At 42.1% G+C, this 13714-nt stretch overlaps 1 protein-coding gene across 1 annotated transcript in view; it reads left to right on the top strand.

Moving 5' to 3' along the window:
- The window catches only part of LOC120563704 (receptor-type tyrosine-protein phosphatase beta-like), a 60006-nt gene that overhangs the window by 19179 nt on the left and 27113 nt on the right, over positions 1–13714 (top strand). Inside the window, exons 8-10 of the mRNA XM_039808064.1 lie at positions 647–910; positions 1999–2262; positions 13020–13283. Of these exons, the coding sequence (XP_039663998.1) occupies positions 647–910; positions 1999–2262; positions 13020–13283 (792 nt within the window). The remainder of the gene's footprint in view (positions 1–646; positions 911–1998; positions 2263–13019; positions 13284–13714) is intronic.

The raw sequence follows: 13714 nt of genomic DNA, 5'->3' as shown, positions 1-13714 counted from the left end.
CTTATGGTGAACCTACAGACACAAATGTGTGTGTTGATCTAACAGCAGGATATGATTGAAAAGCAGGAATTTGTCAGGAATTTTCAGGAAGTGTCGACAACAACAAGAAACCTGTGAAGGTCAGAGACTTCCTGTTGGTCAAGGACTTCCTGTCAGGACGAGAGCGAGCTTCATTGTTAAACTGCAATACAAACATTTTACTGCTCAGGGAGAACTTTTGAAGATTTAAGAGCCCTTATTATTATGTACCTCATATTTGTACTCTTGAGTTATCCTGGAGTAGTTTTAAAAGCTTCGATGTTTAAAAAACATTATGTTTCGCACAATGCCCATTCTGTCTGAGCTCTTGGCCCGCCTTCCTGAACAGCACAGTCTGCTCTGATTGGTCAGCTGGCCCACTCTGTCAACCAAGTTCAACCAAGCTGCTGGGCTGGCTCTCTCCCCCACCTCCTTGACTTTTCGTTGAAAACGTTGACAAAGCGTCAATAATAACAAAATGTTCTAAAAAGCTCTAAAAATAAACGTGTCTCTCTCTCTCTGTCTCTCTCTCTCTGTCTCTCTCTCTCTCTCTCTCTCTGTCTCTCTCTTTCTCTCTCTCTCTGTCTCTCTGTCTCTCTCTCTGTCTCTCCCCCCCCTCCCCCCCCAGCTCCGGCTGCGGTTGCCGAGGTGATGGTCAGTAATAATGGCCGTATGGACTTCCTGAGCGTGTCGTGGCGCGCTGCTGCTGGAGACGTGGACGGCTACGTGGTGACACTGAGCGACGGCAGGAAGACGCTCCACACCGCCTCCGTCTCCACGTCCAGCACCGAGTGTGTCTTCAACTCACTGGTGTCCGGACGCCTCTACAACGTCTCCGTTGGCGCCCGCAGCGGCACCCAGCTCAGCCACACCGTCGTCCAGCAGAGGACACGTACGTACATCACTTCCTGTAACATACATCACTTCCTGTAACATACATCACTTCCTGAGTCACAGGGATACGTGCTGCGTTCATGCCACCTCGGAATAACCTGGTTACGTTGTTTTTCCGACTGGCAGCGTTCACATGGTCAGGATGCGCGTTCTTCTTCTTCTGTTATGTTGGCGTTTGGCATAACAACTTTTTGCGTGACTGCCACCAACGGTTGGCCGTAGCCGAGAGCATCAGGTGGTGAAAACATGGAGGCCACAATAACAAAAAGATTCTCTGCTGTTTTCTTATACGAGCATCCAAACAGCACAGACAACGAACGGGAAAAGACACGGATAATGTGTTGTTTTTTATACATAGGCCTATTTATAAATAATTTTAAACATATTATGTCCGTGCATGTTTCTTGGCAGAGGCATTTCTCCACAATAAACAGTTTATTATCATTAAAATATGTTCAGTGAACCAAAGTCGCCTCCATCAAACGTCAGTTGTCAACAACGCGTCACCAACTGGGAAACTCGGGTATCAAAATCCAGCCCGAGTTTCCCTCCTCTGATTCCCACAGGACGTTATGTGAATGGTGACGTTTTCACTTGGAAAAACGTTTTTCCGATGTCCATGAACGCACGGAGTGTATACGATTGGAAGTTCTGCTAATTCTCACAAAATCTAGGCTAATATAATAATATTATTTTAAATATTTCACCCAGGAAACGCGTCTTTGTTCCTCGAGAGTGTTTTGATCCAAACCACGATCTTTTTTCTAAACTTAACTGTTGTTGCCGTAGCTGCATCCCTTCATGCCCTACCTATAAAAAAAAAACAAAAAAAACCAAAAAAACACACACAAACTAAAAACCAACAACCCTATAAAAAAAAAAAATCTCTGCAATCACCGGTCACATACATCACTTTCTGGCCCCCCCGGGACATATTTTCAGGCGCAGGACAGTCTTAACATCTGTACCCAGCCTGTAACGTGTGTATATCACTTTCTGGGTCACATATATCACTTTCTGGGTCATGTATATCACTTTCTGGGTCACATATATCACCCCCGTCCCCCCGTCTCTGTTCTCTCTCAGAGCCGGCGCCGGTCCAGAATCCGACAGCGACGCATGCCGCTCGGGACGACTACCTAAAGGTGTACTGGCGCCCAGCGGCCGGAGACTTTGACTTCTACGTGGTGTCCATCAAGCACAACAACGCGTTCGTGCAGAACCAGACGGTGTTGGCGACGCAGAGCGAGTGTGTGTTCAGCGGCCTGGTGCCCGGCAGACTCTACACCGTGCTGGTGAGCACCTGCAGCGGGACGTCCCAAACCAGCACCTCCACCCACGGACGCACCCGTAAGACCCCTCTCACCCTCTCATCCTCTCACCCTCTCATCCTCTCACCCTCTCATCCTCTCACCCTCTCACCCTCTCATCCTCTCATCCTCTCACCCTCTCACTCTCTCACTCTCTCACTCTCTCACCCTCTCACCCTCTTACCCTCTTACCCTCTCACCCTCTCACCATCTCACCATCTCACCCTCTCACCCTCTCACCCTCTCATCCTCTCACCCTCTCACTCTCTCACTCTCTCACCCTCTCACCCTCTTACCCTCTTACCCTCTCACCCTCTCACCATCTCACCATCTCACCCTCTCACCCTCTCACCCTTTCACCATCTCACCATCTCACCCTCTCACCCTCTCACCCTTTCACCATCTCACCCTCTCACCCTCTCACCATCTCACCCTCTCACCATCTCACCCTCTCATCCTCTCATCCTCTCACCATCTCACCTTCTCACCATCTCAACATCTCACCATCTCACCTTCTCACTTGATTATCTCCAAGGGTCTGAACATTCCCAAGGTTGTGGTGACTGATGTTGCTCTCTCTGATCATTCCTGTGTTTTCTTTAACGGCACTATCTCTGTGCCCAAAAGTGTTCAAACAAAGTTAATCAGAAAACGTTATATCACTGAAAACACCAGTGAATCATTCATTCAGCTTTTCTCCTCTACACCCACCCTCACTGGGGCCTCAGTCACTGAGCTGGTAGATAATTTCAACTGTAAAATTACGAATGTTAGTGATGCTATTGCTCCCACTAATGTCAAAGCTGTCTCTGGTAAGAAAAGATCTCCATGGAGAAATTTTATAGGTGTGAGAACAGAAAAAAGAGAGTGTCCAAAAGCTGAACGCAGTTGGCGAAAATCTAATCTCCAGGTCCATTATAACACTTATAAAGAGAGACTTCGCATTTATAATCTGGAACTAAGAAATGCAAGACGGTCCTTTTTCTCTGACATTATCGCCAGAAACAATAATAATTCACGTGCTTTGTTTGCTACTGTTGATAGATTAACAAACCCTCCAGTACCGGTAGCATCTGAACTGTTGTCTACCAAGGCTTGCAACGACTTTGCCTCCTTCTTCACAGACAAAATTCAGAAAATTAGACAAACAGTCAGTGCCTCCATATCAAGTACAGGATATGTGTTGTCACAGTATGCACGCAAAACAAATTCCAACATGACACAATTTCATACGATCAACCTTGAAAACCTGGAGGACATTATACAACATCTGAAAACCTCTTCCTGTTGCCTTGATATTCTACCAAAGGGTGTTTTCAAAAATGTTTCGAAGTGTTTGGCTTCTGATCTTCTACAGATTGTAAACACATCTCTGCTCTCAGGTATCTTCCCACAGGCCCTGAAAACTGCAGTCATCAAGCCACTCCTAAAAAAGAACAATCTAGACACGACACTAATGAGCAACTATAGGCCAATATCAAACCTTCCATTTTTAAGTAAAAGCATAGAAAAAGTGGTTTTTCAACAACTCAACCTTTTCTTATTGCTAAACAACAGTTTTGATGCCTTCCAGTCAGGTTTTCGACCACACCACAGCACTGAGACAGCTCTTGTTAAAGTCTTTAATGACATCCAAAATTTCAGTCTTAGTATTACTTGATCTTAGTGCTGCATTTGATACAGTAGACCATGACATATTGCTTGACCGATTGGAAAACTGGGTTGGTCTTTCTGGCTCAGTACTAAAGTGGTTTGAATCCTATTTAAAGAATAGGGACTACTTTGTGTCTATAGGTAATTATACATCTGAGCATACAAACATGACATGCGGAGTTCCCCAAGGCTCAGTTCTGGGGCCTCTTCTGTTCAACATCTACATGCTTCCACTGGCTCAGATTATGGAAAACAACAAAATAACTTACCATAGTTATGCAGATGACACACAAATTTACATAACCTTATCGCCAGGGAACTATAGCCCAATACAACAATTAAATATGTGCATTGAACAAATTAATGATTGGATGTGCCAGAACTTTCTTAAAGGGGTGATAGAATGCAAAACCGATTTTACCCTGTCATAGTTGAATAACGACAGTTCGGTGGGTAAATAGGACATACATAGAAGCTCAAAATCCCATTGACACCCTTTTACTATGAAAATTTCATATTTTGAAACTGCCGCTGAAAACGGGCGAATCCCAACAAAGCTGGAAGTTGACGTCAACCTCCCAAAAACCGGAACCTTTGTCAGCCCATGGGTGTATTAAGAGAACGTCCGCCGCTACATTTACATAGGCTACACAACTGACCTGAGATCAGTTAGTCTTCGAATCTAGGTGCGCAGATCTCAGAAAATGTATACATTGTTCATATGCTATTTTACCATTAAATTCACTTCTGAGAATTATTTATGCGAGAAATCAACTACTTAGAGGTCAAATATGGGCCGTTTTACGAAAATTGATGTCTAATTGCAAATTTTGTCCGACTGTGTCGGACTTCAGAGGCTGGTGCTGCCTGTGTTGCTGCCTCGCCGCCTGGCCTGCCTTCCTCCACAGACCCTGGTGTAACACTGGCTTGCTGTGAGCCCGATTGAGCTCCGGCACGGCTGCTGCAGCCCACAGCACCTCATACCCGCGCAAAGTCACCGTTTGGGCTGGTGGACTACTACCAAACGCCGCTGCTCTGACAGAGCTCCAGGGCCTGCAACTCCCCTCTTCCTGCTAGCTAGCTAAATGCCCGGTGTATGTGAGTGAAAGCGCGGTCAGCGAGCTTGTTACGCCATTATTCTCTTACTACAGATTCTAGTTAATCTTATGTGTGTAATTATAATGTGTTGAGTTATTTAAACAAACGATTGGGAAAATAAACGCCGCTTGTCCATGAGTCTCAATGATAGAGCCTGCGGCTGGATGGAGCTCTATCAATGAGAGCTAGCTAGCCTCCTCTTAGAATTCCTCTGGAATTCACAAATATTCATTAACTTGAAATCGGACACCGTTGTTAGCTTTATAAAAAATATAGTTAGATGTTGTATAAGTGGCGTGGCCAATTCAAACTGTAAATATATAACCAATTACGACCAAAAATGAAGCTTACTAGCCGCAATCTGTACACATAGGATTGCAGGGACAGTCGCAGCTAACGAAACCCATACAGCACACAAATATTCATTAACTTGAAATCGGACACCGTTGTTAGCTTTATAAAACATATAGTTGGATGTTGTATAAGTGGCGTGACGAAATTCAAACTGTAAATATACTCGAATTATGACCAAAAATGAAGCTAACTAGCCGCAATCTGTACACATAGGATTGAAGGGACAGTCGCAGCTAACGAAACCCTTACAGCTCACAAATATTCATTAACTTGAAATCGGACACCGTTGTTAGCTTTATAAAACATATAGTTATATGTTGTATAAGTGGCGTGACGAAATTCAAACTGTAAATATACTCAATTACGACCAAAAATGAAGCTAACTAGCCGCAATCTGTACACATAGGATTGAAGGGACAGTCGCAGCTAACGAAACCCTTACAGCTCACAAATATTCATTAACTTGAAATCCGGACACCGTTGTTAGCTTTATAAAACATATAGTTATATGTTGTATAAGTGGGGTGACGAAATACAAACTGTAAATATACTCAAATTAACGACCAAAAATGAAGCTAACTAGCGCGCAATCTGTACACATAGGATTGCAGGGACAGTCGCCAACGCGAAACCCTTACAGCTCACAAATATTCATTAACTTGAAATCGGACACAGTTGTTAGCTTTATAAAACATATAGTTAGATGTTGTATAAGTGGTGGCGCGAAATTCAAACTGTAAATATACTCAAATTACGACCAAAAATGAAGCTAACTAGCGCAATCTGTACACATAGGATTGCAGGGACAGTCGCAGCTAACGAAACCCGTACAGCTCACAAATATTCATTAACTTGAAATCGGACACCGTTGTTAGCTTTATAAAACACATAGTTAGATGTTGTATAGCTAAGTGGCGTGACATGTGTGTAACATTTGGTAAGAGATTGCTGGTGTAACAAGCTCGCTGACCGCGCTCTCACACACGGGCCATTTAGCTAGCAGGAAGAGAGGAGATGCAGGCCCTGGCGCTTTGTCAGGGCAGCGGCGTTTGGTAGTAGTCCACCAGCCCAAACGGTGACTTTGCGCGGGTATTTTATGAACATTTATTATAGGATCAGCCCCATGAGATGCAGCATCTCGTTTTCATGGGGGTCCTCCGGATCATGTATAGAGCAACAGAACAGCAGAACAACAGAGTAGATACAATCAAACAGAAAAAAGATGAAAAAAAAAAAAAAAAAAACACGCATGCACACTCTACACCCAGATAAGCTCTCAATATCCCTACCCCCATCCCTATAACATGTAGAAAGTCTGAGAACCGACTAATTTAACATATAACACAATATTCCCTCATATAACTGACGAATTTAACATACAATTGACATTTATGTACATAAGCTCATTCATGTATAGCCTACTCACATACATTGCCTACTCACATACATTACATGACACATATTAATTACAAATCTGAAAATCTAGAAACATAGACAAGTATTCTGAAGATGTGTTAACAGAGCGGTTCGAAACAGAGGAAAAGACGTAAGCGAACGAATAGATGCAGGAAGGCAGTTCCAATCACAAGGAGCTCTAACACAAAAAGCATACTTCCCAACTTCTCTATTTACTCTAGGCACAGTGAAGAAGATCTGTCCATTGTGACGAAGGCTATATTGTGAACTGTAAGGCACTAAATATTGTGATAAATAATACGGATATTGAAAGTAAATACATTTAAAAGTGAACTGAAGCAAATTATATTTTCTTCTGGCTGAGGGTGCAAGCCAGGACAGCTGTTCATACATCACACAATGATGTGTCCTATAGGGGCAGCACAGGACGAATCGACACAGGCTGTTGTATATCACATCAAGCGAATGTAGACAAGTGGCAGTAGTGTTAGCATATATAATATCTGCATAGTCCAGAATAGGTAGCAACAACTGAGAAACTATTCTTCTCCTAACCTGATAGTTAAAGCAGCCTATTGATTGATATAATGTCTTAAACCCGAAAGCTAAGTTTGTTGTTAAGCGCATGTACATGAGCCTTAAATGAAAGATCAGGTTCCAGCCAAACACCAAGATATTTAAATTTTTTGGTTGGCTCTAGTGGAGAAGAATCCAAAAAATGAAGATTAAGATCATTTCTATCTTTCTTCTGGAAAAGCATACAGTAAGATTTTGATTTATTCAGCAAGAGTTTATTAGATGTCAGCCACTGCTGTACAGAATCAAAGTCATGTTGTAAAGAATAATTGATGTCTGATATATTTGGTTTCGAGCAATATATAATTGTATCATCAGCGTAAAGATGAATATCACATCTTGAACAACAGAGTGGTAAGTCATTGATAAAAATGGAAAATAATAAAGGGCCAAGTGAAGAACCCTGGGGTATGCCTTTATCTATACCTGTAAAATTTGACTGACTGCCCCTAACGGACACACATTGGCCGGCGATGATGAAAATATGAGTTGAACCAAAGAAGAGATGTACGGGAGAGACCAATTGAATATAGTTTATCCAAAGTAGATAGTGATCAACTAAATCAAATGCTTTTGTAAGATCTAAAAAGATAGCACCAGTACAAATATTATTATCAAAACTAGAAAAAATATCATTTGTAAATTTCAAAAGAGCAGTGGTAGTTGAGAAATGTTTCCTAAAACCTGACTGGCATTGAGATAGTAAATCATTAAGAGACAAATGGTTAGATAATTGATCAAAAATAATTTTCTCAAAAATTTTTACGATACTATTAATTATCGAGATCGGTCTGAAATTGTTCATATTTAGGGTGTCCCCTCCTTTATGTAATTGAATGACTTTTGCGCACTTCCATGCCAGAGGCACTTCACAAGTTAAAAAAGACAAGTTAAAGAGTTCAGCCAATGGAGAAGATAGAACATGTGAAGAAAGTTTGATAAACTTACCCTCAATGCCGTCAGGGCCAGGTCCACTACTAGAGGATAGCTTGCTAATGGCCAGCTGGACATCAGCTGAGCTAACCTGTTGAAATGTGAAGGGACTATTGTAGTGCTGAGGATTAACATTCGACTTTGAAGGATAGAGCGATGACTGTACCTGCGGTGTTTGGGAGAAATGCAGACTAAATGCATTAGCGCTCACCGCTGGATCATTAACAATTTCATTATTGATTGTCATGTTACTCGTAGTACTGTTAGACTTACCAAGTAGGGTATTCATTTTTTTCCAAAATTGTTTAGGATTACTGAAGTCATTGGACAAACTATTTCTGTAGTAATTGGCTTTAGCATTTCTTGTTTGGGTGGTGCAAATGTTTCGAAGCCGTTTGTATTCCTCCCAATCACTATCAAGTTGTGTATGTTTGTGTTTATTCCAAGCCCTATCCCTCTGTTTAAACAAACTGATAAGATCCCCATTTACCCAAGGTAAATGATGACCTTTAACCTTAATAGTTGTCCATGGGGCATGCTTATCAATAACTTGCATAAATTCAGTATAAAAGAAATTCCATGCAGCTTCCACATCAGGAATTAGGCTAAATCTATTCCAATTTATCCTACTCACATCATTTATAAACAAATCACTGTTAAATAATTTCCTGTCACGGATCCTAATATATTTAGGAGCAAGATGAGGAGTTGAAATTTTCCAAATGCAATATATAATTGAATGGTCGCTGAAACAGTCTGAGAGAACACCAGATTTTATTATTCTGTTGGGGTGTGTGACTAATATCCAATCAAGAAGAGTTTTACTACTTGGACTGATTCTTGTAGGCTCTTTAATAATTTGTGTAAAGTTTACACCATTGAACATGTTACGTTCAGTGAGAGTACAAGGATCAGCCCAATTTAAATTAAAGTCCCCCAACAGCACAACTTCTGATGTGTCACCAAGCGATGAAACAGTGGTAAGGATATTTTGAACAGACTCCATCCTAGGAGATGTAGGTGGGCGATATATATTGCCAATTATTAATTGTTTGTTTGCATGAAGAATAACCTTTACAAAGATACCTTCAAAAAGCTCAGGAATCACTTTTGGAGTAATTAATTGTGATTTCAAATTTGATGAAATGTAAGTGGCGACCCCGCCTCCCCTGGATCCTCTATCTAACCTGTATATGATGTAGTTGTCCAATTTAACATTGGAGTCTGCAATATTTTCATTTAGCCAGGTTTCAGATAATGTTATAATATCAGGATTATTATAAACAAGCCATGCCCTCAGTTGATCAATTTTAGGAACTAAACTGCGAATGTTTAAATGAATTACATGAAGACCTTTACCCATTGGTTTACAGTTTGAAAGCAAATTCCAAGGTAAAGCCAACTGGCCATGGCTGATTTACAACAATGGAAGTGATTAGGGTAAGGAAAATATGAGAGCAAACCATCATACATAGGCTACCGCACGCGCCCACACACAAAAAAAAAAGCAGACACAATCCAACAAAAATAAACAAAATCTTGCATCGAGACAAACAAAAATTAAAATTAACATGCTCGCTCCCCTAAACATAACACAACTGAGCTTAATCAATCATATTACTTTATTATAAATTGCTAGATAAATTAAAGAGAATCACAATGGATTTAACAATATAACGCTCAGTGAGATAGAACAACAAAACAGCGTACTATTACCAACTAAAGATTGGCAAGCCTCCAAGCCATAAGTAGGCAGAAAGTTAATCAGAAAATCAAAACAAGTCACACATGAAGACGTCTCTTGTCCGTAAATGGAGTGACGTCAAGCGCTAAACAGCGCGTCATACCGTACGGAAGTAAACAAAACCAGCATGAGTCAACGCAAAGGTGAAGTATCAATCATCCAAGTTGAGTGGATCAATGGAATCGATAAACTTGGACGCCTCACTTGGCTCAGTAAAGAGGTTATGGTCAGAACCTCTTGACAGCTTGATGATGGCTGGATATAACAGGAAAGCTTGAAATCCCAAGGTGCGAGCCCTGTTCATTATAGAGAAGCAGGGACGTCTGCGCCGAGCAGTGACATCGCTATAGTCTGCAGTAAAGCGAATTGCTTGGCCGTCTACTGTCACCGGTGACTTCCTTGCGGATCCTAAAATCCGATCTCTATCGGTAAAGCGAAGACAATTCAGGATCATGGTCCGCGGTGGAGCAGGAGCCTTACGCGGAGGACCAACGCGATGTGCTCGAGTAAGCTCCGGAGGGCTGCTGTTCAATTCAGGAAACCATTTGAGAAGGCTACGCACCATATAGTCCAAGGCCTGATCTTCTTCCGCTCCTTCTTTCAGGTTTATAATTCGGAGATTGTTCCTCCTACTCCGGTCTTCCATCGAAGTAAGTTTCTGTTGAAGTTTCTCCATGGTGTCTTTATGTTCAGTAGTAGTTTCCTCAACTCGCTTCATTCGTGTTTGTAGAGAGGTTGTAATCTCACGCTGGGAGTCCAAATCTTTGGAATGTTGATCGAGTGTCAGTTTAATAGAGTCCAGCTGATTTTCCAAACGTTCAAAGCGATCTCTGGCTTTTTTATCGGCTTCGGAAAAAAACTTTTGCAGAGTTTCTTCCAGAGACGCCATAGATAGTCCGCCACACGAGGTAACGTCAGTGTTTTCAGCCTGTAAATTCGCCGACTCTTTTGTGTTTTTCCTTGTCCCAGGCATGATCAAAGTCATAAAAGCACAAATTCGAAAACCATGAAGCAGCAACTGCGCTTGGAGATCTAGATTTGCTGTTATATAGAATTTATGTCAGGGAGAGCTGTGAGCTAATATGCCTCTACTCCGCCATCTTGATTGGTATGAGGTGCTGTGGGCTGCAGCAGCCGTTCCGGAGCTCAATCGAGCTCACAGCAAGCCGGGGTCTGTGGAGGAAGGCAGGCCAGGCGGCGAGCCAGCAACACAGGCAGCTGAACTCCGACACACAGTTTTACCAAATTTGCAATTAGCCATCCATTTTCGTAAAACGGCCCATATTTGAGCTTTATATCGTTGATTTCCGCATAAAAAGTCTCAGAAGTGAATTTGGTAAGGAAACATTGCAGTGTCTGGAATATGAGATTCTATCCGTTTCTAATGTCTGTGTATTTGGAGATTCGCTACAATAATACCACGACCTCTAATCGTGTGTATATGTAACTCAACGCAATCAAGCAGCGTCTCTATTGTGTGTGTAAGCGGGCTAAGGCTCAACCAAGCAGCGCGCAGCTCATCTAAATATTCATGACCATGCCATATTTGGAAGAAAAGCTCTTGTTACAAATAGGGCCAAAACACAGGGATGCATAAGGGCCAATAAAATATCAACCAGGCCATTTTCAGCCCAACTAATGTTACATACCCCATTAGGAGACCATAAGGAACAGTGTGAAATACCCGAAATAATCATTCTATCACCCCTTTAAATTAAATGAAGAAAAAACGGAGGTGGTTGTTTTTGGAGCAAAAGAGGAACGATTGAAAGTCAGCGCTCAGCTTCAAACGACAATGTTAAAAACAACAGACAAAGCCAGAAATCTTGGTGTAGTCATGGACTCAGACCTAAATTTTAACAGCCACATTAACATAATAAAAAAATCAGCATATTATCACCTTAAGAATATATCAAGGGTTAGAGGACTTATGTCTCAGCAAGATCGGGAAAAACTTGTCCATGCTTTTATCTTCAGTAGACTTGACTACTGTAACAGTGTCTTTACAAGTCTCCCTAAAAAATCAATCAGACAGCTGCAGCTGATTCAGAACGCTGCTGCTCGAGTCCTCACTAAAACCAGGAAAGTGGATCACATCACTCCAGTACTGAAGTCTTTACACTGCCGCTTCCAGTGCCTCAAAGAATTGATTTCAAAAATACTTTTACTGGTTTATAAATCACTAAACGGTTTAGGGCCAAAATACATTTCTGATCTGCTACTACACTATGACCCACCCAGACCTCTCAGGTCGTCTGGGACAGGTCTACTTGTTGTCCCCAGAGTCAGAACTAAACAGGGGGAAGCAGCGTTCAGTTTTTATGCTCCACATATCTGGAACAAACTCCCAGAAACCTGCAGGTCCGCTGCAACTCTCAGTTCTTTTAAATCTAAGCTAAAGACCTATCTTTTTGATGTTGCTTTTCTTTAAATAATCTATTTTATTAACTTCAATTTCTTATACTGCACTGTAACTTTTATTCTTATACTGCACTATCAATTTTATTCTTGTTTTAATTTGTTTATTAATGTTTTAAAATTGTTTAAAATTGTTTTCTAACTGCTCTTTAATGTTTTATGTAAAGCACTTTGAATTGCCCTGTTGCTGAAATGTGCTATACAAATAAAGCTGCCTTGCCTTGCCTCTCACCCTCTTACCATCTCACCCTCTCACCCTCTAATCCTCTCATCCTCTCACTCTCTCACCCTCTCACCCTCTCATTCACAAAAACAGAAGTTAGTGTTTGAAGCTCGCTTCCAACGTAACTATAGAAAATGCTGACCAATCAGAGCAGCCTGGGCTTTTAAAAGAGTCTGTCCATCTTTCTCTGTCTGTCTGTCTGTCTGTCTGTCTGTCTCTCTCTCTAACCTCTCTCTCTAACCTGTCTATGTGCCTATAGTTCTGGCGGCGGTCCGGTCTCTGGTTCTGGCGGGCCAGGGGACAGAGGACCTGCGTGTGACGTGGTTGGCTGTCTCTCTCTCTAACCTGTCTGTCTCTCTCTAACCTGTCTATGTGCCTATAGTTCCGGCAGCGGTCCGGTCTCTGGTTCTGGCGGGCCAGGGGACAGAGGACCTGCGTGTGACGTGGTTGGCTGCTCCGGGCGATGTGGATCACTACGAGGTGCAGCTGCTGTTTAACGACATGAAGGTGTTTCCCCCGGTGACGCTGGGCGCCGGCGTGGGAGCGTGCTTGCTGGCCTCGCTCACGCCCGGACGCCTCTACAAGATCCTGGTGTCCACCTTCAGCGGGCCGAACCAGAGGGCCCGCTTCATCCAAGGACGCACAGGTCAGAACCACCCGCTCTCACTCCCAACTCGTAAAATACTGCACTTGGTCAGTGTCTCTCAGCTTCATTTACCAAAATCAGCCTTCTGTGGCGCGGAAGATAACATTAAGAGAGAAAATACTAGAGAATATTATGTAGAAAGAAAAAAGAAAATATAAAAAAAAAAAAAATAAAAGAAAAAAAAATAAAAAAAAAAAAAAAAAAAAAAAAAAAAAAAGGGAAGTGAGTATGTAGAGAGACAGCAGTAGAGAGTAGTATGTAGAGAGACAACAGTAGAGAGTAGTATGTAGAGAGACAACAGTAGAGAGTAGTATGAAGAGAGACAACAGTAGAGAGTAGTATGTAGAGAGACAGCAGTAGAGAGTAGTATGTAGAGAGACAACAGTAGAGAGTAGTATGTAGAGAGACAACAGTAGAGAGTAGTATGAAGA

This window comes from Perca fluviatilis, chromosome 8 (genome assembly GCF_010015445.1).
Source record: "Perca fluviatilis chromosome 8, GENO_Pfluv_1.0, whole genome shotgun sequence".
In the NCBI taxonomy this organism is placed as follows: Eukaryota; Metazoa; Chordata; class Actinopteri; order Perciformes; family Percidae; genus Perca; species Perca fluviatilis.
This window is presented reverse-complemented; position numbering and strand designations above follow the sequence as displayed.